The 27,975-nt window shown below is 38.9% G+C and overlaps 1 protein-coding gene across 4 annotated transcripts in view; it reads right to left on the bottom strand.

Annotated features, from left to right (window-relative positions):
* ADAMTSL1 (ADAMTS like 1) overlaps positions 1-27,975 on the bottom strand; it is an 879,784-nt gene that overhangs the window by 312,284 nt on the left and 539,525 nt on the right. For all 4 annotated transcript variants that reach the window (XM_079789992.1, XM_079789993.1, XM_079789994.1 and 1 more), the window contains one exon: positions 754-990. In XM_079789992.1, coding sequence (XP_079646118.1) covers positions 754-990 — 237 coding nt within the window. The remainder of the gene's footprint in view (positions 1-753; positions 991-27,975) is intronic.

The following is a 27,975-nucleotide window of genomic DNA, read 5'->3' as shown; positions in this document are numbered from 1 at the left end:
AAAATGTCTACATTGTGAGATATGAAATCGTATCGTGAAGTATATAGAGCACACAGGACAATACAGCAACTGCTTTGTCCAAAAAGTAGGCTGGTCACCCTAATCCGAAGAGTCGACTTTAAAATCAGGATGGCAATCATACTAACTCTCCTTCACCTGCCTAACTCCCCTCCCAAAGTAGACATTGATTCATAGATACCAGAAATCAAACTTCTTTGCCGTCCTGTTTTACAGATTTACCTGGCTGACATCTGACCTAGCTGACACTGCCAAGTTCTTCAGGACAGTTTGCCTGAATTTTCAACAAAGTTACAGTTACAATAAAGGAACAGGGTTTTCTACATTTGGGAGATTATAGAGTCCACTTCATCTGCGTGATTCTGAAGCTCTAAGTAAATGAAAATAGATGCCTCCAAATACACATACATGAAACATATATTAGGGACAACTAAAGTAGAGGCAATTTCAGAGTCTAGTCCCAAAATGATCTCCAATACTCAAGAACTTCTATGCTTCCATATTCAAGTGAGACTCAAGGAAAGAAAAAAAAAATTCTAGCCTACGTTTCCCGTACACAAAATACACTGGTAGTTTTAACTGAAATTAAACCTCAATTTTCAAATCTGTCATTCTTTATAAAGGCAACAAAAAGCAGCGCTGAGTGATCCAGATAGCAGGGCGATAGAAAAGGTATTTACATGAAGACACTAAAACCCTCTGGAAAAAACAGAATGAAAAGAAGCCAGTACTTACTTGGCATAAACCATTGATGCACATATCCAGAGTGTCTGTGTAGCAACGAGTCCCATCTAAGACCTTAGGTGCGAGTTCAACAACCAGGTCTGTGCCTTTGGCCTGGCACTTGAGTGAACATGGGTTGTCAGGGTCGTTAGACACAGGAAGCCACTCATAAAACTCGCCATGGTGCTTGACATCATTATGAGCTGAGCATTGCTGAGCTCGAAAATCACCTGCTTCTGGTGGGCAGTCCTGGAGAAGAAAGTGGAGAGGGACAAATACAGGCTGAGAAGGGTACCCATGTGGTCTTTCAAGGTCTTAGAAAACAAAGCAAATATTCTGGTCATATCATCCAAGAAGGTCATATGATTATTTGGCCCTAAAAACGTGTAGATTTGAGAAAGCAATCAGCTTGAAGTATATTTTCTGACTGAAGTTAAATGGGAAAGAAGCCAGCTTGAAATAGATATGATTGATATTAGTTGGGAAAGTAACCACCTTGAAATATATTTTTGGAAAGATGTTTAGTGGTCCCATGGATTCCTCCACCTTACAATATCATTTTTATTTCCTTATAACTTAGGTAGAACTTAGTAAAATCAGAGAGTTAGCTGAACACATCTCTTGATATTAAGAGCTATGACAATATTTTAGCCTCCAAACAGCAAAAAGTTATGATAATTTCACTCAAAAATTTTTGTGGCGTTGTTCATGAGTTTTTTCCTAAAACTTAGGGTACACAGTATCTAGAGTTAAACATGGCGGACAAAAAAAAGCGAAACTAGCATGTATACATGGATTTCTTTAGCTCAAGGCAGCATGGCAGTGTGGAAAGGTCAGATCGCCTCTTCTGATGGGAGTGTGGCTGCACAGCGTGGGTCTCACTGAGCCTAGGTTTTCTTATGTTCAGAGCAGAGGCAACAATAGCACTCAGTTCTCAAGGTCATTCATTGTGAGCATTTCATGAGCTCATGTTGGCCAAATACTGGCACAAGGAAGATAGTAAATGGTAGCTAATACTATTTAATGAAGCCACTGAAGAGAAAGAATTAGAGAATGATATTTTCTGAATTTGAGTATTAAATAATGTTGGCAAAGACCAGAGGAAAACAAGAATGTTTTAATGTACATTTTATAAAGGGCATTTTAAAATGTGTAACTATAGCAATCCCTATTATCTAGTAAATGATAAACTTGAAAGCAAATATGATTTAACTTTAGGGCAAATGTTGGCTATCTCTTGTACAGGATTTTTGATAGCTCCATTTTTTCACCATGTGTTCAGATTAGGATGAACTACACAGACTATCCATCTGTGGAAAGGCTTTTATCCCAGTTTGTATATGAAATACAGAATGAGCATGTGCTCTTTATCATTTTTGAGAGTTCTCTTATACAAGTTTTTTTTTTCTGTGAAAAACTCTTTACATTTAAATAAGCATTCTGAGATTAGCATTAATCTATAAAATGGATGTTTTTACACTTTAACACATTTTAGTGGTATTTAAATAGCATATAAGGCTGTAATATTTGGGGAAGCATAATTTTTTTTGACAAGATGGGGCATAACAAAAATAGATCAAAATATAATATAAACTCTCAAAGGCATATTATTGCTAGTATTACATATGTTCTCAGAGTTAATACATAGTACTAAAGAAGAAGAAGAATTTCTAAAACATAGATATAGAAACAGATATAGGTAGATATAGATATAGGTACCCAACAAGGCATATGTGATTTTGAATACTGCCTGAAAAAGTAAAATTAAAATTCATCACTTATTAATTTCTTACAGGATGAGCTACATATTAAAAGTTTTAAAAAGATAAATGTGTGTTACATGTTGTTGTGATATTTACTTCTTTGTTGTGAGAAATAAAATGAAAACCACAACCTGCAAAACTATGCTCTGAATCACAACACAGGTAATTTGTACGAAAGGTAACACAGCTAGCTGAACTTCAGTGTTTCAATACTAGCTCCTTTCAGACCATGTGTTCCAAGATAAAAGTACAAACAAATGGATTTAACATGAACTCTTTGGATTTATGTTCCAACAACAGGAATGCAATTTTCCTAGATGACAAATCCTACCAGTCTCTGCCTAAACATCACTTACTAGCTTCTGTCCTAAAGGAACCCTATGACTAACCACAGCCCCCAAACTCTACCATCCTTGTCCCCAAATGTTCATCTGAGACACTACAGTGACTCCTTGCTTAGCAAGTTTAATAAAACCAACTTCATACAGTCGGCAAGTTTCCCTGGTGGCCATTGCACGAGCACTTCCACGGGGAACTGATAGTGTAATTAATAATCTATAATAATAAAAGCATAATATGCTAATTAGACCGGACGTCCTTCCAGATGTCCTTCCATCCTGACAAAGCCGCAGCAGGCGGGGGCCAACGCAGAGGCGGCCACTGTGGCGGTGGGGGGCCAAGGCCCTTGCAACAATTTTGTGCATTGAGCCTCTAGTGTTTAAATGAAGTGTTTTCAGTTGCATATTACCTTTTATTCAAAGAATCACTTGACTACTCTGTAGCAGAGAAGAAATATTGAAATGCCTCAAAAAAACGTAACATAGAGGAAATTGTTTAGAATGGTCCCCAGCCCCTCTCATAATTAACTTTACCTTCTTTATCTATAAATACAAGTGAACCAACTACAGGGAATTCTGGTTTAGGCTGAATTACCTCTGCATTACAATAATAAGGACAATATCTAATTAAGAGATGTCTTGGTATACACAGAGAGAATTTTCTGCATTTATCCAATTCCAAGAAAAGAGTATCAATTACATTTTTAATTTGATGTTACATCATCTTAGTGCAGACATAAAACGCCCACAGAGTCTCTCATGAGTCCTTTTTGTTCAACAAAATATGTGAGTCTTCCTACCTTCACTAAAATACATAAGACTCAAAGGTAAAATTAGTAAAAAGTGAAGTTAAAATAGTTGAACCTTTAGGTTTTCTTTTCTGTGACAGAAGCAGTAAACTTGTTTAGACACATCACAGAGAACCAACAAGCAGACAATTGCTCCTGTTCAAAACTCACCTGCACCTATTCATCTATTAACTATAAGAACACCTGTTATAGGTTTTATGAACTTTCACAACTGGAGATACATCTCTGAGAATAAGTTATGTGAATAACTTGACTTACTTTTATCACTATCGCCTTACCTTCCACCCATATTTTCGTAGGGGTGGGTAACTATATTTTGCTAATTTGAGAATGCACTTAAAACCTGGAGTTCAGAGTTAGAAACTGAACTTGAACCTTTTTAATGTTTGAGTTTATTTGTACTTGGCAAAAGGCAACTTCCTGTTTTAAGAAAAAGGACTTGAGAAGACTTATAAAACAGGTTTAGAAAGCTTCTTGGACATCAAGTGGCTCTTACAAAATAACATTTTGATGATTTAAGTGTAAATGAATTAGAAACATATGAATCAAATTTCCCTTGAAATACACGTTTAAAAATCAAGGAAAGAAGGGTTTGGCAAAAGTTTCTTTTGTTGAATCCAAAACATCCCAAGCATAGTTCAAGACACTCGCTGAACTCCCAATGCCTCTGGGATCACCCAGCTGCAGAAGTGGAAACTCAAGCAAAGTCATCACTGACTCTTGTCCCACGGGTATAATCACAGCAGAATTTCTTTGTACAGATTCACCACGTACAAAGTTTTAAATTATAATGTAGTCTATGAAACCACTGTGCTTCCTGATTCTCCTAAAAGTCAGATTTAGAAACTGATGTTCTAACTGCTTTGAAAAATATTTAGTACCTTATCCTGAGCATCACCTTTGAAATGTCAGCTTCTGAAGAGATGCTTTACGATCGCACAAGTCATCAGTTTTACATCAGCACAAGTCACCAAGACAGGTGGTTTTCCTTAGGGTATACTGAACGTAGAAAGTACGGAATATATACAATGTGAGATTTCTGTTCCGATAAAACCTTAGTGGTAGGAAATCATGAGTTTTCAATTTGGATAATTGAAACAAAGAAGAAAACAAATAAATAAATATATATGTTTAGGCACTGAACTTGGCTCATCTACACTAATAAAAGAGAAATATGCAAATTGACCATACATCCACAACACCCATCAGCCAATCAGGAGTGAGTATGCAAATTAACCCAACAAAGATGGTGGGTTAATTTACATACGCAGGCATGGAGCGGCCCGGTGGGGTGGGACGCCTGCTATGAGGGGGAGGGCGGGGGGCGGAGGGAGCTACAGGAGTGGTGCTCTGCCAGGAGCGAGGACTTGCAGGTTCCCAGGCAGCCGAGAGTGAAGCCAGGGGAAGGAAGGCCTATTCTTCCATGAATCTTCGTGCAATGGGCCTCTAGTAGGTAATAATGATGAAGACAATTAAAATCACTGGAAGTCTAATGGTTATTTGAATCAAACACATCCTCCTACCCACATCTCCCTGCACAAGGACCTGGCACAAAACATGCTGTCGGAAGGATGCATTGGACTAAAGACCCCACTTTCCAGCCTCTCATATGTCTCCAGATGTACCATCCAGCAGAAATAAAGCAAGAGAGAGCAAAGTAATGTTTATTGGCCTTCTGTCTATTTCAACTAACAGTAATATATCTGTGGATTGGCAACTATGGGTCAGGCTATAGAGCTAAGACTTTCTCACTCTGAAAAAAATATATTTTATTAAAAATGGTCAGATAATCCCAGGAATTACTGTATTTGGCCATTTAATACAATATATTTTTTCTCCAATTTTTAAGAATTCAGTCCTAACCGTGTGAAGTTTTTTCTTCTTTAAAAGCACACACAAAAAAATCTGGCCTTTTATATGTTCCTATTATAATTCATAAAGTCCATGGAGTCCTGCCATATAAGAATCCAATTCAAAACATTTTCTGGTTAATCAACTAGCTAGTGGGAAAGATAAGATGGATCCCAGATGTCCCCTGATGGTGACAGGTGGATCAGATTACACTGTGGGACAAAAAGGGGACTCACAGGGTGAAATGCAAAGTATTATATCTCAGCAGCTAAGGTGGCAGCATCTGAAAGGCCTTTCAAATGGTTTTGAAAAAATATACAGAATATAAATTCCGGTCAGAAGAAACTCTTTTTAAAAAAACCATTCTGCCTCCTGAGGGACATCCCTCTGTTTTACCTTTCTTCTGAAATAGTCAGTGGTTTGCCTTTTCTGCTAATTTTGCCATTTCATTGAAATTATTATCAGTGTCTTGGTATAAATGTCATATTCTGATTCTATAGTCTTATTTGTAGAGTCAATATTAATATCTGATAGTATTAAGAAAATACTGGAAATGATATATTAGGTAACCACATGTAGTAACTGAAGAATATGTCCTTCTCAGTGCATTTCCATATCTTGCAACTGTTCTTCAAAATTCTATCTTTCTACCTATCTTAATCACTCTCCCTCCATAAAAGTTACTGTGCAAGAAAACAAAATTAGAATCGTTTAGTGAGGCATCTACTCTACCCTTGGCAAGTCTGGATTGCTACTTTATGATGTAAACATGTGTAGAAATTTATCAGCTATTTGGTGACTTTATAAAATCCTATTGGTTCTAAATTTTACCTTCAAAGTATTAGGAACCCTCAATGTATGGACGGTAAAATAGAAAAAAGGTTTCCATAAAAGGTTCCTCTGCAATAAATGGAAGAAGGCTCTAGAAAATAGACTCCCTACAGCTCTCAAAGCTCTTAGCACACTGGAATAGATAGATGGTGGCTATATCTTTTATACATTTTGGTCTTTATTACTTGTCTTTCTGCTTCTTTTATTCAAAGTTAAGATGAAACCAGTGAAGAGTAAATATTCACTGATGTAATTTTTTGTTCGCACAAACATAATTGATGTTTCCATTTCTATTTCCAACTCAGACCCTCTCTCCTGAGCTGCAGATTCATATATACAACTGCTTCCTCACCATCTGGATATCTAAGACATCACACACTCATCCTGTCCAAACCTGAACCCCTGCTCCTCCCCCTCCGCCCAGATCTGTTCCCTCTGCAGCCTTCACCATCAGTGTCAATGCCAACTCCATCTTTCAGGCCCCAATTCTTAAAGCAGTGGTCCTCACACTTGTGCGTGCATCGGAATCACCTGGAGGGCCTATTAAAAATACAAGATTGCTGGGGCCCCAGCGTCCAGTTTCTGATTCTGTAGACGTGGGGAGAGATCGAAGAATTCGAATTTATAACAAGTTCTCAGATGTTGCGGATATTGCTGGTTTGGGGTCCACACTTTGAAAACCACTGCCATAGAGTGATCCTTGCCTCTTGTGTTCAATCCACCAGGAAAGATAGGCTCTATATGCAGAACTATGCCGAATCTGACCACAATCTAGTCCAAGCCACCGTCATGTCTTGCCAGCATTATTACAACAGTCTCCTAACTGATCCTCCTTCTCCTGCCCTTGCTCTCCTATGGGCTTCTGTCAACAAGGCAGCCAGGATGATCTTATTAAAGCAGAAAGAGATCTTGTCACCTTTCTCTTATAACTCAATAATGCTCCCCACTTCACTCAGATGAAAAGCCAAAATCCTCATCTCCAGTAGAGGTAAAGACCTGGCCCCATTCCCACCTATTGTCTTCCTCATTCACTTGGCTTCAGCCATGCTGGCTTCCCAGCTACTTCTTAAACATTCCAGGAGTATACTTACTTCAGGACACATCCATTATCTTTCCCTTCTGCTTGGGGTTTCTTTTGCTCAGAATCCAAGTGGCTAATGACCTCTCCTCTATCAAGTCTTTGTTCAACCATCACCTCCTCAATGAGACCTGCCCTGACTGCCCCACGCAAAATTGCAATACCACTCCCACTACTGATTCTTTATCATCCTCTCAACTTTTTTTTTCCATAACACTTAATCACCCGCAAGTACACCATATAATTTACTTATGATGCTCTTTTTTTTTTTTAATCATCTGTCTCATTCCACTAAAGCATAAGCTCAGGAGGACAAGGATCTGTGGCTGCTTGGCTTGCTATTATATACAAGGACTCAAATACTTGTTTTTGAAAACAAACAATGAACACATTGAATAAATAAAACACAAGTCATGGTTTCCATTGTATAATTCTGTTTTCCTTGAATCTTGCAGGAAATCTGAATCTTGAGAGCTTTCTAATCAAGAAATCTTAGAAAATCTTAATGGAGCATCTAAATGTTTTTCTTCTTTTTCTAAAATACAGATTTACAAGAATACTTTTCATTTCAGACACTAGGAAAATTGAGTAGGGATTCTTGCCTACTTTCTGAATAGGCAGATTGATATTTCCTCCTCCATGTAAACAAATTTAACAGGGCACTATTAAGAAACATAAAATGTGCTGAAATAATTTATTATTCAATAAATAGCCAGACATTTGTAAATTTTATGTAACACTCAGTGCATGCATGCTCTATAAAGCACTAATGTTAAGGTATCAAGCTTTATCCCCAAATTTTGGCCACCTGCTTATGCTAACATCAACATCATCATCAAAAGCATTTATTTGTGCAAGACTGCTAGCTGCTATGTAAAATGAAATTAAACAGACATAGTCCCTGCCCTGTCTAGACAGTCTGTGTGTAGACAACTCTATTATATTTCAAGAACATAATATTTAAATCTCTAACACATCACTATGAGTGCAAAGAAACAGAAAATGGGGTCAATTTTGGAGGGTGGTGCCAGTCATTCTTGGCTCAGTCATCCTCCTTTTTATAAGATGCCCACAGACTTCTTTGGGACATTCCATTTTCATGTCTACAAGATATATGAAAGAGTCCTACTCCCTGCTTCATTTTCTCCTGGTATAAAAGGTTCTCAAATTTTCCTTCCTTTCCTTCTAAACTGTCAATACTTTTGGAAACTAATATGTTGAAGGGAAATAAGTGCCCATGAAAATTAATCATTAACCATTTTAACACTTGACTATGGATCAGGTTCACGCTCAATAAAATAACATCTTTACAGATTTGTGACCCTGTGAAATAATATGGAATTCTCTAGTTTATTCAAGCTTTGGGTGTGTCCTACTCTGGGTCTACTAAATGAACACTGGTAACAGGTATATTAAACAGCTCCAGACCATTCCAATGTGTTTTTTCAGGTCCAGACATCAGAGATTCAAAATGCATGATATAATAAATCATTAACCCCACCCTCCTTACTCGATAAGCTTGTTATGTGAAAACAAATGTTTTGCCTGGCTAGTTTTTTTTAATGTCTCCAGGCATCTGTAAGTTGGTCTAAGTAAAAACATTTAAAACATTTCATTTAAAAATTCATTTTTTTCTTCTTTGGGTAGCTTTTCTTTCAGAGCTCTTATTTTTTCCCCTTTGAACAATGCGGACTTTTGGAATCCAATTCCCCAGAGGTATTTGTAGGACTGGTTGTAGTTTGTCATGTTAGACTCTTAAATTCTCTCAATTTTGAAAATATTCATTCCTTGAGGCCTTTTATTATTTTTAGTCCATTTCTTTGAATTGGCTCCAGTTTAGCAGTATCTTTTCTTAAATCAGCATTTCTGACTTTTCACTATTTTTAATCCTAGTCTTAAAGAAATCCCCTTGCCTCCTTCCCCCAAATTAGCATATTTAAAGTGGTAATTTGTAGTCCTTTTTGGAACATGGCATACGATTTCATTTTATAAACACACAATTATACACTTTTTTTGTTTTGTTTTCAGACTGCATTTACCAAAATATTTGTGGTGGAGAGTCAGGTTAGAGGAAGGAAGGACTAGTATAGGAAAAACATTTTAGTGCATACATACTTAAACTGTTACTACTGCTTAGATCTGTTGCATAACAAGTTCATTGTTTCCATTTATATGTGGGAAAGGATAATAAGGATTGACATATTACAAAGGGACAAATATGTAGACTGAAGTTGTCTCCTGGAACATGAGGTGCTGATGCCAGTCACTTAGAGGAAATATGGAAAGAGACACTGTCTAGAGCAACTCAAAGGTAAATACCATGTCAGACAACTCAGAGAGGACCCCAGCATTCTCTCTTCACCTTCTCCCCCACTTAGTCTATAACTAACCACCCGATGTTGCCTGCAGGCTTAACTTCTCTTTGGCTCTCCCTGAATCCTGACAACTGTCTATTTTCCTGGCACTGTGTCTAATTAATGTTCCTTTTTGGAGGCATGTAATATAGTCCCCATGAATGACTTGAAATATATCTGAGCACTATTTTGGGAAGATCTTTGTAGTACCAAATTTAAGGTTCACCCCAGTTAGTTCCTGCAAAGCAGAGGTCAAGCTTCTACTTGAATTATTATCCAGGCAGTTCCATGAAGAATGATACTAGGATTGAAGGCACTCTCCAGTGGGAGAAGACACCAGGTCAGTGGGTGAAGGAGAAAACCACCTGCCCTTCAATCAGTGGAATGGAATAGTCTCTCCTCTTAGCAGGATTCCTCTCTGGACGGGGGACTCTGACCATGACCACTAATGCGAGTCACCCTGACAAGACACATGATACTCTCTGTGTGACATCTTCCGAAGAGAGGAAACAAAGTGTTCTCAGACTGCCCACAGTATCAGTGAAGATTAGCTGGGTCCTTCTTCAGAGACTTTGGAATGAGGGTAAGAAGTAGGGTTACTGTGGATAAAATGGAGAGTGTAATGGCCCCCTCTCTCTTCCTTGCCTCGTCTCTTTTCAACTTTTAGATCGAATTCCTATTCCAACAACCAACTTAATGGTTAATGCTATATAAACCGATCCTGTAAAAGAAGTATCCTCAGGTTTTGGACGCGTCATCATGGGGATGGCGATGATTCTTTCCAAACCAAACATTAGAACTCATGTTTGATAAATTAGAGGTTACTTATAGTAACATCAGAAGAACAGTTGAAAACTGAATTATTTTCGAAAACTCTGATAGCCATAGAACCAGAACAAAGCAGCACGTAAAACAAAGAAGTAGTGGAGGGAGTTTCTTCTCCAATGGGCTCAGGCAGTAGCCCTGCGTCTAATGAAGACCCTCCATAGGTTTGTTGCAGGAAGGAGTAAAAGCTTCCCTAATAAAACCAGAGAAAGGATTCCCCTTTCCGTTCACTCATGATATTCTGGTTGGGTGGGACCTAGACATTGTTTGCTACCTTTTCCCAGTTCCCTTTCTAAATTTCCTTCCTTTCTCCTTTCCTAGGGGCCTAGGACCTCCATGATGTCTCCAATCATACCTCTGCCTTCTTTTTCCACATCCCTAACCTCCTCTTTACCCTGCACAAGGGGATGGGTCCATAACTGCTCCTTTAATGCTTCTCTTACTAGCTTTCAACTGACAGCCATAAATTGGACTGCTGGGCATTACTTTCTGAACACAGCAAAAAAAGTCAACTCTTAAAAAAACAAAAAGCCCTCTCTAGGGCCTCAACAGTCATCCTGACCTAACGGTGGCTGGTATTGTCATATGGTGGCTCTGTGGACAAATGGGATATGAGTTAATATAAGTAAAATGTTCAAATCAGAATTGGCACATAGTAAACACTCAATAAAATAAATGTTAGGAATTACTATTATTACCAACACCATAGAGGGGGGAGTTGGAGTTATACAGCTCTGGGGGCTCCAGAGGAATCTGAGACGGTATTTGTTTTGTCTTTCCCACTGCCTTGCTGCCTCCAGAACTACTTTACTTAGTTGTTTGAACATATTTTTAATTAAAGTGACTTATATTAATGTCTTACCATATGAGTCTAATCAAACAAGATCATGTGCCAAATTTACTGGGTTATAAGTTTAATGGATGACAACACTCAACTTAGTTCATATGTGCTCATACTTCTTAGTTTGTTGATCTTGGACTACAGACATATTTTAAGAAACCAAAACAGAATTAGAGAAATATATTTTCTGACTCCTGAAACTCAGTGTTTTCAGGTTGTCCTTTGAAACTTAACACACAGCCTCTGAGCACCAGCCTCATTCTGAAGAGCATTTTGCTCCAAAGTTGATTTTATTTTCTTCTTCCTATAAAACACCCATTTCCTCCAGTGAGAGGGCTGCACCAGGTAAGAAAAGGGAGGAAAGGACACTGATTCAACTTATCTAGAACAAGGTTTGAATGACTAATAATGCTTTCTACTTATTTACTTTAATTATATACTAGAGGCCCGGTGCATGAAATTCGTGCACTGGGTGGGGGAGGAAGGTGTCCCTCAGCCCAGCCTGCACCCTCTCCAATCTGGGAACCCTGTGGGGTCAGGTCTAAATTGGCAGTCGGGCATCCCACTCACAATCCGGGACTGCTGGCTCCCAACCACTCACCTGCCTGCCTGCCTGATTGCCCCTAACTGTTTCTGCCTGCCAGCCTGGTCACCCCTGACTGCCCTCCCCTGCCGGCCCGGTCGCCTGCAACTGCCCTCCTCTGCCGGCCTGGTTGCCCCCAACTACCCTCCCCTGCTGGCCTGGTCGCCCCTAACTGCCCTCCCCTGCTGGCCTGATCACCCACAAGTGCCCTCCCCTGCCGGCCATCTTGTGGCAGCCACCTTATAACCACATGGGGCTGACCATCTTGTGCGAGGGTATGATGGTCAATTTGCATATTATCTCTTTATTATATAGGAAGGATGTTCATAAACAGAGACACACACTTGTCAAACACTAGGCTATAGTGCAAAGTCAGGTATACTCCCTGCCTTCATGATAATTACAATTTAAAGGGGGAAGACAGGTAATGAGGCCATATTATTCTAATGATAGGATTACCGAAAAAAAGAAGATAATTCAAAATTGGAGCATGTTGAAAGTGTAATAAAAGAAGAAGTCTAATCAGGTGTATTTTTAAAAGAATAAAATAGAACTTAGATGAATAAAACATATAAATGTCTTTAGAAACTAATAGGTAGAAAGAAAAGCATATTAGAGGAGTGGGGCAGTACAATCGTTAAATGGAATAAAGAACTGAAGAAATTATTTAAAACACTAGAGGCCCGTTGCACGATATTCTTACAAGAATAGGCCTTCCTTCCCCTGGCTTCATTCCCAGCCGCCCACCTGGGAGCCGCCAAGTCCTCGCTTCTGTCCAGAGCACCGCTCCTGTAGCTCCCTCCGCTGCCCCCCTCCCCCTCATAGCAGGTGTCCCGCTCCTCCAGGCCACTCCGTGTCTGCATATGCAAATTAACCTCCATCTTTGTTGGGTTAATTTGCATACTCACTGTGATTGGCTGTGGGTGTAGCGGAGTGATGGTTAATTTGCATGTTTCTCTTTTATTAGGTAAGACAGCAGAGAGAGTCAAAGGTATAGAAACTATGAAGAACAGAATAAAAATATGTATTATATAGGGAAAAATAATTTTCCAAAAATAATTAAAAATACAAATTACTAGAGTCAGAATGCCAAATTTAAATTAAACAGGATAAATAAGTGATCTGTTCCTACACAGATCATAGATAACTGTAGAATGCCAGTGATAAAAATAAAACCACAAGAGAAAAGACAAAGAACAATTAGAATGAAAGCTGACTTATCAGTAGCAATGATAGAAATCAGAAGTCAATGGACAGTTATCATTAAAGTGTTGAGAAAAGGTAATTGTCACCCTAGATCTTCTTTCATAGTAAACCTAACATCTAAGAGAACCAAATACAGATATTTTACAAACAGAAGCAACCAAGGGAACTTATTTCTATTGACTCCCCACTAAAAGGATTTCTAAAGGATGTATTCCAGATAGAGAAAAAATGTACCTTGAAAAATATCTATGATTTAAGAGAGAAATAAACAATGACCATATAAATGATCTAATCTGTGGGATTAATAAAAATGAACTTACTACTGAAAGCATTGACTATATGAAATATCTAATCTGTGGGATTAATAAAAATAGAGCTAAAACACTTGACAATAAAAGCACATATGCCTGGAGGAGGGTAATCAGAATTAAAATGTTTTAACAGGCTTGAATTGATGGATAGTCAAGTATAGATATTACTTAAGTATAGTCTTTAAAGTAAACACTAAAATAATAGAAGCAGATATATAACTTTAAAATCAGGAGCGGGAAAAGTGCAATAAGAAAATAAGAGCTTCAATAGTTTAAAGAAGGCAAGAAACAGGACACATATAGATCACAACATAAGATGGTAGAAATAAATCTAGTTTTATCATTAATTATCATGAATGTAACCAGGTTGAAGAAAGTCAAGATTATCTGAGAGCAATAAAAAAAATGTTTGTATTAGATACTCATAAAGTTGATAAAGGTTGAAAATAAAAACAAAAAGATGTATTAAACGAATCTAACCAAATGAAAGGTGGATTAGTTATATTAATATCAGATCAAACATATTTTAAGGCAAAAAGCTACTAACAAAGATGGTCACTACATTATGAATAAAGATTAAATTCTCCAGGAATGTAAAATTATTTTAGAATGTATGTCTATATAATAAGGTTTAAATAGTTCAAAAAGACCACAAAGTAAAATTGGCAAATTAAATCCTTTTCTCAAGCAGGTTAAAAAAATCACTGAAGAAGTAGGACGTTTCGAAAACACATTTAAACACTTGCTATACTCATGCGCTCTCCAAGAACACATGGCTATTAGGCCATAAAGCAAGCATCAACCAACTTCAAAGAAACAGAATGGAAAGATCCTTTTTTAAGAGATCACAAAGCAATTGTTAGAGATTAAAAAAGAAAAGTCATTTAAAACTGCCATATATTTTGATATTAATAAACAGACTTGTAAATAAGTTATAACTTGATGAAATCATGATGAAAATTTTAGAATACCTAGAACTAAATGATAATAAAAATGCTCTTTATCACACTGTGGGAATCAAACAAAGCTTCACTTAGTTGAACATTTACTTGTGCAAAAAAAAAAAAAAAAGGCTGAAACTTAATACTGTAAGCATCAAACCTAACAAATTAGAAAAAAGTACAATTAAATAAATTTTAAGTAGATGAAAGAAAATAATACAAATATCAATGAAACAGAAAATACAGAAATCATAGACTCAACAAAGCCCAAGGTTGGATACTTGAAAAGACTATTAAAATAAACTTCTGACAAACTTTATTGAATTATAATATTAAGGGGGAAAAATCCCAAACACTACTAGTGATGCAAAAGGAGAAACAACTGCAGGTTATAGTCAGAGTTAAAGAGATAGTAACAGAAAAATATGACCAGCTTTTGTCAATGCATTTGAAAACAGTGTTAGAAAAAACTATTCAAAAGAAAGTAAGAAACTATTTAAAAAGAAACAGAAGTAACAATAATAAAAGTTAATGTGTACATAGACTTGATTACATACCTGGCACAGTGCTACATGGTTTGTATATATCAACTAATGCAATCCTCACAACAACCTTATGTGTTCCATTTTACAGATGAGAAAACTGAAGCATAGTGAGGTTAAATGACTTTCACATAGTGACTAAATCTAAATTGAGGTTGAACCAGATAATTTGGCTACAAAATTCATTCTCTTGTCCACTATGCTATACTTTGTATATATAGCCCTATAAAAAACCCAGTGAGTAATTAAAAAGTTTTCCTCAAAAAAATAAAACCTCATTCATGATTTTATAAGCAAAGTCCACTAAATAATACCAATCTAAAGTCTTCCAAAGACTAGCAGAAGGATAAAACACTGCCCAATTCATCCTATCAAAACCAGTAAGGATTGTACAAGAAAGAAAATTACTCATCAACACAGATGCAAAAGTCCTAAACAAAATATTGGCAAACCAAAACCAGATGTATGCAAAAAATATAATATATATGACCAAGTGGGGTATGTTCCAATAGTGCACCAACAAGATCAGACAAAATTTAGAAAGTCATATACTGTCAAGCATTGGTATAATTCTTGAGCAAAGAGAACAGGTATAATTCTGGTAGAAGTGTGAATTGAAACAATCACTGTAGAAAACATTGGCATTACTTTGTAAAGTCTGATCACACAATATTTTATTTTCCACTTACGACCCTATTTCTTTTTTTGTTCATTTCTAGTAAACTAGAGGCCCGGTGCACGAAATTCCTGCACTCGGTGGGGTCCCTCAGCCCAGCCTGCACCCTCTCACAGTCCAGGAGCCCTCAGGGGATGTCTGACTGATGGCTTAAGCCTGCTAAGCCATCAGTCGGACATCCTTAGTGCTGCCGGGAGAGGCTCCTGCCACCACCGCTTCGCTCACAAGCCATGAGCCCAGCTTCTGGCTGAGCGGCACTCCCCTTGTGGAAGCGCACTGACCACCAGGGGGCAGCTCCTGGGTTGGGTGTCTGCCCCCTGGTGGTCAGTGTGCATCATAGCGACCAGTCGTTCCGACGTTCGGTCGATTTGCATATTAGTCTTTTATTATATAGGATTGGTAAGATTGTCTTTACTTTCTAGTATTCCCTGTGCTACAAACTATAGGTTGTGTTTTTATTCTTTTAATAGAGACTTTAAAATTTTAAATACGTATTTTAAATTTTCTAAAAATCTAACTTTATCATTTACCCTCTTTCCAAATATAATATGGATCTTAATACATTCTAACATTGAGATGCTGTTAATGTATATACATCAGATAAAAACAAAGTTATGGTCAGTAGTTGGTTTACTCACTATTTGTTTTCTATTGCTGCCTTAAAAGATTACCATAAACTTAGGTGCTAAATCGATTACCTCACAATTCTGAAAGACAGAAAGAAGTCCAGGTACACTCTGGCTCAACTGGGTCCTTCCCCTAGTGTTTCTTTCACAAGGCTGATCAAAATTAAGGAGTCGGAAGGGTGAGGATGCTTTCTGGAGTTGGGAGATGAATCCACTTCAAGCTCATTTGGGTTTTTGGTCAAATTCAGCTCTTTGGGGTTGTAGGATGATGGCCCTCTTTCCTTGCTGGCTGTTAGCTGGAGACCACCAGGCTCCTAGAGGCCTCTCGGGTCCTCCTTGCCCATGGCCCTTCCGTCTCAGAGCCAGTAATAGTGCCCGACAGTCTTCTTGTGCTCAGAGTCTCTCTAACTTCCTTTACCACCTCTTTGCTGCCAGCTGCAGAGAGTTCTCTGCTGTTAAGGCACCATATGATTCGATCAGGCCTTCCTAGCAATCCAGGCTTCTCTCCCTGTCTTAACGTCTCTCACCTAATAGTTTTGTGATGATCTCCATGTGGTTCCCATAGCACCCAGTTCAGAATCAGATTTCTATACTGGAACTTAGGCTTTTAATTCATAATGAGGAAATTGCAAGTCTGTCAGTTCATAATGTGCTATGTCCACCAGCCTCCCTAGTCCCTATTTCAGACAAAGCTCTCATTCCAGGCAAAAGGTCATTATTTAAACAACAACAGCAACAACCTTCAGCTTCTCTCCTCACAGAGAGCCCCATCTAAGCCCGTGAGATGAGTTTTCTGCATGGCTTAGGTGCCCCTAAGTTTAGCACTGGTTATCCCACAGGAGTTGAGGTGCTGTAATCTTTGCTTACTTCCAGTTATGGAGCCAAAAAGCCTGATATCTGCCTTGCTCTCCATCTTGCATTTATGCTCAATTTTTGGTTCCTGAACATTTTAATCTTGCTTTTGAACTTGGCTATGTCACTGATTTTTATCATTTTATATTTTATCTGACATTGCGGCTTGTTTAGAAATAGAGGGAATCATCGATTGATTAAAAGTCCTCTTAGTTCTTTCCTTATGCTTCCGCCCCCGCCCCCAGCATATCGATCCTGCATTTGATTAGAAATATCTATATTTTTTTCTTTCTTGTTTTCCTGTCTTCAAATGCAAAACATTTGAGAGTAGAAACTGTCTTATACAAATCTCTTCATTTTCATTTGCCTTACATATAGTCAATAACTGCCTAATCAAATTAAGTAGTAATAGGAAAGCGTACATCAACTTATTCCAAGAAATAAGGTGGGTAATTTTCTTCCCTAGAAATAGTCAGGCAGAGCCTAGAAGACCTTAGAAGGAATAAGATAAAGCAGGGGTTTTCAAACTTTAAAAAAAAATTTTTATTGCCAAACTATTTCTCCCCCAAATACTGTTGATGGATGCTAATTAATAAATCAGGTAAAAGCAGAGCTGTTTGGGGTGAAATAGCAGTGGTGTGCCTCGACCTGGCTGCTTGGCCTTCCTCGCCCAGCAATGATGTCATGGTGGCTCCACAGAAAGTCATTTGAAAAAGGTTTTCAAACTGAGTCGTATAAGGATTGAGAGGTTTGTCTGAATAATTTTAATATCTATAAAAATTCAAAGTCAATAATTCCTGGCAATATTTTAAAGGACGAAAAAGAAAATTCAACCAGTTATAAATTACATGTGAAATGTAGTAATCTATCATTTAAGAACTGCTGTTTGGGAAGGGGAGTTGGGGATGAATATATGGCTCGGGATAAGTATGATGCTACTTATATAATGATGGTTTTGAATGAGTTTTGAAGCATATTTGCTCAATGAAGACTCAAAGGAAAAGAAACCTAAACGATGCCTCTTTGCCCTTCTTTCTGTGATGACCATATTTCACTCAAAACTCTAAACTGAATTTGAAACCCAAACTAAATACACTCTGAGTCATGTGTAGCTTCTGCTCATAGTAAAACTATAAAGAAAATATAGCCAAACCTCAAAGATAACCTCTTTGAAGTTTACAATCTTCCCTGAGAAGGAAGAGAATGTTTAGAATGAAAAGAAAAACACACGAAGAACAAGATTCCTAGAAGTACACTATAGTACAAAAGTGCATTAACTACTCCAATAATGGCTCCAGCTCATAGGCCTCAGCACAAAGGTCTGGGAGTGATTTCGTGGGGGTGGGAAAGGAGGTAGGGGGGGTGGAGGGGAGAGAGGTTATAGAATTTATGTTGCTGAGTTTCAACACATCTTGATGTTAATCGGACGATTTGATGCTGCTGATCATTAGTAATTTCATAGAAAAAAGGCTGTGCATAGACAAGTATTTTCACGTTAGCAACCTATTCAAGGCAGCTTGTTTGGTCTCATTCCAAGAGGCGCTCTGCCAAGGGAAGATCGGCAGTAGTAATTTCTTTTTCGAAGTCACTGTCAAATGCCTGCTTCAAGCTTCCATCTGGGTCACCAAGGCCAGCATATATTTTATGCAATTCAGAAACTAGGGCTTGGGAAAGTAGCTTTGGAGGACTCTTGACTCAGTAAATTTATATCCTCCTGACAGGTGAAGAAGCTCAGAGGGGAGGGGATTTGGGATGTTTTTAGCAAGGATACTTACATTTCTGTGGTATTTAATTTGCACAATTAAAAATTTCAGCAGTTCATGTACTTCTAGACTTAAAGAAGTATAGTTGCTACAGTAAACACATTTGGATATCTCATTTCTTTAAAAAAAGGCATATGTTGCCCTGGCTGGGTAGCTCAGTTGGTTCAAGTGTCGCCCTCATCTGCCATGGTTGGGGGTTTGATCTCTAGTTGGGGTACATACAAGAATCAACCAATGAATGAATGTATAAATAAGTGGAACAACAAATCAATGTCTCTCTCTCTCTCTCTCTCTCTCTCTCTTTTCTTCTTCCCTCCCTCCTATGCCCTCTCTAAAACCAATCAATAAAAAATTAATAAATAAAATAAAAAGGCCTTAAAGATGTTTGTAAAGATGTTTGAGCCTTAAACTTTTTTGTATCTCAGTTCTGTTATTTGCTAAAGGGGTTTGTTTAGATCAGTGGTTGGCAAACTCATTAGTCAACAGAGCCAAATATCAACAGTACAACGATTGAAATTTCTTTTGAGAGCCAAATTTTTTAAACCTAAACTTCTTCTAACACCACTTCTTCAAAATAGACTCACCCAGGCCGTGGTATTTTGTGGAAGAGCCACACTCAAGGGGCCAAAGAGCCACATGTGGCTTGTGAGCCGCAGTTTGCCGACCAAGGGTTTAGATCATCTACACACCCTCTTGTGTTATAGAGAAATGAGTATGGGCCTTGGTTGGGTATTACACGAGTCTTGCAACACTACTCCTTAGTTGTGTAACCTAGATAAAATATTTCATCTCTTTAAATGTACACATTTCTTCATCTATACAGTCAGGGTAATACTAACTTTTCAAGGTGGTTGTAAGAATTAAATGAATTAGGGACTAAAAAGTCATTAGCACCATGCCTGGCACATGTCAGATACCCAAAATATACTAGTTCCTTTCGAAATCTAATATTCTATAAGTCCGTGACTTTGCCAGGATTCCTTTGAGGTATATGATCAGTGTTTTAGTCATTTTCAATAGGGGGATTGTGGCACATACAGGTTAAAGCTGTTTGCCCAAGGTCATGGAGTTAGCTGGGAGATGGGGCTTATCTCAGCTTTTCTCAATCTAATAAGTCCCAACACTCGAGAAAATGATCCTTCATCCTCTTTATCAGTTGAATCAATGAAGACTCGTTCTTAATCCTCTTTATCAGTTGAATCAGTGAAGGATTTCTTTTTCTTCAAAAGTCTACCAAGTCAGTACTCTGCCATTAATAACAAGACACACTCAGTGAAGGTCTAGCTGAGCTTCTTTCTTCAGAGTGTCAACACAGCAATGGTCATGACAACATAAAAGAAAACCAGTTCTGGGGCTGACCAAGTAGGCATTCCCATCATATTAACAGCCTCAGGAAAGCAGTTGCTGGACATTAGCTAACAACCCACAAGAAAAGAATGTAACCGCTGTGTGAGACAATTTGATTTCTTATCACTCAGCAACACATGTGTGAACTGGACCATGTAACTCTTCAGTTCAGGAAGGTCAGCTCACATCACTCAAAGGCCATTTCCCAGTGTTGCAACATGCCCTGTGATAGTCAGTCTCCATGGGTGATGCGTGCTTAGGAAAAACTATGATCAGCTTAGGGAGGAAAGTTCCCTGTGGCCTTTTAAATAGACCGAAAAGATGCCAATGAGCAGATGCTAGTTGTATTAGTATATCTCCTTTTCTGTCTTCCCCAACAATTTGGAGTTCTTCATATTACTTTGAGTAGTGGACGCGGGTGAAATTGTCCTGAGCTGGGGAAGCTGGCTTTTCTGGAAGACCATCGCTTGCTCACCTTTGCCAAAATGAGGTGGAAGGAGGAACGGAAAGGCACTGTGCCCCCAGGTGTTCGCGCTACTGCCCTGATTCCTGTAAAGGAAGACTGTAAAGTGAGTACTGCTCTTACGTGTACTTCATGGTTGAGGAAACGGAGGCGATGAGAAGTTAGAGCGCTTGCCCAACCACAAAGTGAGGGAGCAGCAGACCTTGCAAGCCTGCGTTCTCTCCACAGAGCCATACTCACAACGCACCACTCGCAGAGAGTAAAACGTAGAGGCAGAGGATAAGAAACTGAGAACACGTTAAGGAGAAAGGAAAAGTAGAGGGACGTAGGAGGGGTCCGATAAAGACATGTCAGAAAAAGCATTAAAACAGGAAAGCCACGTGGGCAGCAGTCAGAAGAAGGCCTAGGGGAGAAGAAAAGCAGAAGGGCCCAACCCACTGGGGAGGAAAAACCCCAAAATCTTGGCCAGCTGCCTGGCAGCCAGCACTGCCGAGAGATCTATATCCACCAGATCCACCAAATGAAGGAATCTGTGAATCATTAAAAAAATGTTTATTTCTTTATGCCACAAATGATAAAACAGTTAGTCATAAAATAGGAGGGTTTTTGTTTTCCCAGAATAATTGCTGGAAATATTTTTTCAACCATTATTCTGAATGCTCAGTGTTGAACTATTAAAAAAAAGAAATAATGGCTTTTGAACCAAAGTCAACCTCCCGTTATCCACATGGCATGCTGTGTACTTGCATTTAGGGACTAATTCATTTGCAAGATGGTTAAAGCTTCGTGAGCATTAGTGCTATCATAGGTTGGAGAGGAACTCTGTCCTCCGAGAAACAGTTAGTCACTTATCATGTCCTACGGATTATTTCCCTTTATTGTCTAGTTTCAGCACGGATAAAAAGAACTGTGGCCCAAGTCAGGGAAACTGGGATGTTTTTGAATGTGTGTTCCCTAAGCACATCCTTTTGTTTCAGCAACAGCCATTCTTCTCCAAGCTGAAAGGGAAAACACGCACACAAACCACAAAGCCCTACATTCTACATTCATTCTGGCTGCATGGTAAGTTAGCCTCATTATGGGGCACATTGATTGAGCCCCTGGGACAGGTTTCTGAGAATATACAGCCATTCTTTTTTTCCTTTTTTTCTTTTTATTTATTTTTTCCATTTTTTTATTAAGGTATTATATGTGTACATATCTTATCATTGCCCCTCCCCCCACCCCACTCCCATACATGCCCTCACCCCCCAGTGTTTTGCGTCCATTGGTTATGCTTATATGCATGCATACAAGTCCTTCGGTTGATCTCTTATCTCCCCCACCTCTCCCTAACCTTCCCGCTATAATTTGACAGTCTGTTTGATGCTTTACTGCCTCTGTGTCTATCTTTTTGTTCATCAGTTTATAATGTTCTTTATTATCCACAAATGAGTGAGATCATGTGGTATTTTTCTTTCATTGACTGGCTTATTTCACTTAGCATAATGTTTCCAGTTCCATCCAGGTTGCTGCAAATGGTAAGAATTCCTTCTTTTTTATGGCAGCATAGTATTCCATTTTGTAGATGTACCATAGTTTTCTGATCCAGTCATCTGCTGATGGGCACCTAGGCTGTTTCCAAATCTTAGCTATTGTAAATTGTGCTGCTATGAACATAGGGGTGCATATATCCTTTCTAATTGGTGTTTCTAGTTTCTTCGGATATATTCCCAGGAGTGGGATTACTGGGTCAAATGGGAGTTCCATTTTTAGTTTTTTGAGGAAACTCCATACTGTTCTCCACAGTGGCTGCACCAGTCTGCATTCCCACCAGCAGTGCATGAGGGTTCCTTTTTCTCCGCATCCTCGCCAACACTTGTCGTTGGTTGATTTATACAGCCATTCTGACCAAGGATTTGTCTGGCCAAACTACAGCCAAACTTTGTAGCTGCCAGAGACCTAAGGACCAGGCATTGTATAGAAAGTCTGTTTTTCTATAGTTCATCCAAAGGAAGGGTTGTTAGAAGCCTGCACATCTGCCAGAGATGAGGTCCTTGTTCCAGAATACTTGCAATCTGCTATTTGGCAAAAACGGTCAGGACAGGTGCCCTATGATGCCACACAGTAAGGCTGATCTTCAGAAATATAGTAACCAAATTTTCAGTTAAAAAATAGTGTATTCTCTTAGAAAGAGTATTTTGCCATAAAAAGGGGGAAGTTGAAGAAAGGGGCTGAGTCAGTCACAAGACTGACCTGACCACTATGTATATATACATATACATATCTGCATATATACATGTACATATCTATCTATCTATCTATCGATCTATCATCTAATCACATAAAAACCCAGACAGGTGGTATTTCATTTCAATCTAAAAAATAAATATTATTCATGATATGTCACACAGCCACTCATACTTCTTTTTAAGGATTTTTAAAAACTGACTGAGATAATGTTAAAGACATTACTCCACAACTTGCTCTCTTTTTTGTACTTTATATGTCTTGAAAGAACTTTACAGGTTGTACACATAGATCCCTTATTCTTTTTAATGATTGTAGAGTGTTCCATGATATGGACATACCACTATTTATTTAACCAGTCCCCTTCTATTTGTTTCCAGTTTTTAAACTATCATAAATATGGAATTATCAAACATTCTTTGTACATATATAAGAAAAGGGTATTTTTATAGGTAAGAAAGCTGAGGTTGAGAGAGGTGAATTAATTTTGTTTAAAAGCACATAATTACTAACAGGCGGCTCTGGGCCTCAGATTAGCCTATGTTCCTTCTGCCATATAATACTGCTTTCAGTCCTCCGTGTCCAGGATTGAAGATGAAGAGTGTGCCCTTCAAATCACTCAGCCTCCCACCCACATGCCCGGACGGCCTCTCAGAGACTGCCCGCATCAAAGTGCACGTGGAATCCAGGGAGGAGAGCCTGGCCCCAATTTTGTTACATGAATGAATGTTAGGGAAGTGCAAATGAAGTCTCAATGAAGTTACTTGGGAAAGATGTCCTACCAGACATTAAAAGGAGAACACTCTCTTTCTCAGTGAAAATTAAAGTATAGAAAAAATTCATGTTGTTCGGCCGGATGGGTTAATACGGACAGAAGCATGGATGGGACTGGCGAGAAGCACATCTCTTTGGTTCTCTAATGGAGAGTTGAATCAGCCTCAGGGAGAACCACCAGGCTGCCCGGGGTTCCCTCCAAAAGCCCCCTTTGGTAGCTGGGGGTTTTTGAACATGTGGTAAGAAGAAACCCACATCTTTCCCTCAGAATCTTTTTCCCATTTAAGAGACTTCCTAGTTAAAGTTAAGAAATCCCTCTATTGCCTTTTCCACGTTTCAGTCTGAGATCCACTGGCTGTGGAACTGGGAGAAGAGAAATGTGCAGAAGGGGGTTGTTGGAGCAGTCCTGCTTTTTGTCTGGAAGACAAACAGAACAATGCCCATCGCCCATAGGGAGAGGCTGAGAATGCCCCTTACCAAATAGCACTTGGGGTTAAGTTCAGACTTTTCAGCATACATAAGTATCTCTTTCCTCACAACGTACCTTACACTGCACCTCATAAACGGACCCACCAGGGCCTAAAATAAGCCAGACTGCTTCATCGCCTCAACCTTCACACATACCAACTGGACCCAAGGTGGCCTCAGAGAGAATTCCCGACCACCCCATACAGAGCAAGCTCACCTGGGTCACTTTTTACCCCATTATCCTGCTTTATTTTCTTCATAATCTTTCACTACTGAATTGTCGTACTTTTCTTGTTTATTATTTGCCTTCTATCTCTAGAATATAAACTTCTTAAGAACAGGACCTTCTCTTTCTCCACCACAATGTTAGCCCTGTGCTTAGAAAAAGTGCCTGGTACAGAGTAGGTCACATGAATTCCATTTCTACTGTTCATACCACACTCTCTCACAATGCAGCCTGGAAAAAAAATTCTATCAACTTAAAAGGCTTGTCTAAATGTCACCTGACTTAGGATGTCACTCATTCATTCATCATATGTGCTGAGTGCTTACCCTGAGATAGAGGTTACTCACTTCAGTTGTTCACAGCCCCTTTAATGTCTCAGTAATTTTTTTCAGGGCACCCCTCAGTCTAACAGCTCCATTTATCAAGTAGTTAGGTCCAAACAGTTTAATAGGTATTTGTGTTCTAATAACTTAGCAGAAATTTGAAAGAAAAATACATATAACTTGAGAGAAAAATGATATTTACTTTTACTCATAAATAACCATATTTACTTACTCATGAAATCAGATTGGACAATGCCACCTTTCACTTCCTGTCCCAGATCGATTTTATTTTTTATTTTCTTTTTAATATACTTTTAAAAATATTTATTTCAGAGAGGAAGGGAGAGGGAGAGAGAGATAGAAACAATGATGAGAGAGAATCATTGATCAGCTGCCTCCTGCATGCCTCCTACTGGGGATGGAGCCCACAACCCGGGCGTGTGCCCTTGACCGGAATAAAACTTGGGATCCTTCAGTCCACAGGCTGATGCTCTATCCACTGAGCTAAACCAGCTAGGGCCCAGAAAGATTTTCTCAGAGTATTTGCTTTTTACTAAAGCAAACCCAACTTCATAAAGGCGTCACGGGCAGTAATACAGCATGATGTAGGAGTTCACATAGTGTCTAACAGATGCAAGTATTGTTGTGTTACCTTTGACTATTTAAAATACCCCACAGCTGCCATGTGTGTTTGCTGTATTTCCCAGGACACAGTGTCGGACGCACAGTGTCAGACACTTGGTGACAGGCACTGGGCGTCCTGTGGAAAGAGAATCAGGCGTGGTCCGTCCGTAACTTCTTAGTACTTTGTGCTTGCCTGAGAGTGTTTACAACATTTTAATTAATTATGTGATGTGCATTTGTATTTTCTACTAGACTCTGATTTCCCTGAAGAATGGTACCCTGTTCTTTTATTGATACCAACAGCTGTTCCTCACATCCTGAAAGCAGAATAAGACTTGAATGCTCAATAAGTGTTGGGTAAATAACTGAAAAGAAATAAAGAAGAGGATGAATAAGTGAACAAGTGAACAAACAAATGGCCCTGACAGGTAGCAGAATGGCTTATTTTCAGCTACCAGAATAAAGACTTGATTATGGGAAAGTTAACCTCCTTCCCACTTGGCTGCAAAGTGGCCCACATGCAGCCTGCCTGACTGGTTCCTGCTGTTGTTAGTATTTACTACAGCATCTGTCGAGACTCCAGGGGTGTTTTCACTGGTCAGAATGTTGTTCCAGAAGGTTTTCTGTTTTTTTGTGGGTTTTTTTCAAATTCCGACCAAGGAAGGCTTGTAGCTGAATGTTCCTTCCTTTCCTGTGTTACTATTTCACTCTTGACATAAAGCAGAAATGTGCCCTGAGTTTATGCTGTACAAAGGCCCTATGAGAAAAATGGACATGTCTGGCAAATGGGAATTTATCTGTTATCAACCATTAAGAACAATGTGATGAACTCAATGAATGCCATGAACCTTTACAACCTCAATGATGAGAATTACAGGTTAAGATGGATGGGCAAGTTCTGTAGCATGGATGGGAACGTTGCTTCTACTGTCCTCATTGGCTCTCTTCACTTGGATGTTATTGCTAGCTGCAAATCTTTTTACTAAGTACTGCTAAACATCGTAGCTCTCTTCACTGGTTTGCATTCAGATCCAAATCCAGTATAGCCTAGACTTAATGCTTTTGAAGAATTACAGAATTTTAGAGCTGGAAGGGACCTTTGAAATCATTCAGTTCAACCCTTTCATTGTCTGGGTGCATAAACTACTTCCCCCCACCCCAAATAAACAAACAAACAAAACACTATAAACTTGCCCAGAATCATTCTGTTCTCTCTGGCCATATAGCCATTGCCTTTGTGTCTTGTTGAAATGCTACACCTAAGATGTTCCATAGTAACAATACTAGAGACCATAAAATGAATTAAATTGAGGCTGAAGCAAGGTGGTGTAGGAAAAGACATTCTACTTCTAAAACCTATCTCAAATCTTCCCACCAGTGCCACTCTAGTCCAGGAACCGTTAGCACCCACCTGAACTACTGCAATAGCCTCCTACCTGGCATTTCTACTCCCACTCCGTTCTTTGCCACCCATCTCCAAAGTAACCCTGCAGCCAAACCTATCTTTGCCCATCCTCACAAGTCCAACTCTTCTCTCCCCTCCTGAAAGTTCTCCAGTAGTTTCCCTTTGCACTGAAACTGTAATACTCTACAACATCTGCATGATCCAGCTCCAGTCTGCCTTCAGCTGCATGTTTTCTTATCTTCTAATACTTTTCCACATGCATACTATACACTAGACATACTGAGCTTTACACACACCAACTTCCTTCACAGTTTAGAGCCTTTGCACTAGCTGTCCCTTCGATCTGAGTTGCTCTTCCTCTGATATTCACAGAGTTGGTTCCTTTCTGTCACTCTCAAATGTCACTGTGCTAGTGGACTTCCCAGACCATCCATTCCGAAGTAGTCTGAAGGTTGTTCCAGCAGATTTTAGTTTTTTTTTTTTTTTCCAAATTCTGACCAAGGAAGGCACCACCTGATCAGTGCTCTGCAGAGAATTGGGTGATTGGTGACTACTTATATAATTTGTTTGCATGTTTGTTTATAATCTGGTTTCCTCCATTAGAATAAAAGCTTCAGGGAAACCGGGGCTTGGTCTTCTTCACCAGTGTATATCCCAGTACAGAGAACAATTCTTGTGCTCAATTATTTTTGGAATTAATGGAGGATGTTTTGCCTTCATGTGCTAAAAAACATTTTAAGTTGTTTCAACCGTTCCTTGGAAGACAGAAATCCCTTGCCCACTCACCTCCCTAGGAGTTCTAGAAGAGATACAGAAAAGCAGCTTCCCAACTTTAATCTTACAGTTGTTGTTGTTCTTCTTCTTTAGAACAGTAACATTTGGCATTGGAGCAATAACATCTTAATAAAGAACTTTAGAGCACCATCAGCTACCACAGGCACCTTGGCCTATTGTGTAGCTAATTGTGGTCACTATCTCTTCAATCTCAAATGTTGTTAAGATTAAGGATAGTGACAAAAAAAAATAACACCAAACAAAATAAAACACCCACAAACACATACAACAGTTTATGAATAACAGCATTAGTCTAAACACATTAGAAGTAAATTCAAAATGCCTAATTAAGATCAAGGGGTTCAGGTTAGAGGTTTAATTTGAATAAACATGATGATGTGACCCAAGGAG

Source organism: Cnephaeus nilssonii (assembly GCF_951640355.1).
Source record: "Cnephaeus nilssonii genome assembly, chromosome: 14".
NCBI classification, from domain to species: domain Eukaryota; kingdom Metazoa; phylum Chordata; class Mammalia; order Chiroptera; family Vespertilionidae; genus Cnephaeus; species Cnephaeus nilssonii.
The sequence above is the reverse complement of the archived record's forward strand: the minus strand, read 5'-3'. Positions and strand labels throughout refer to the sequence as shown.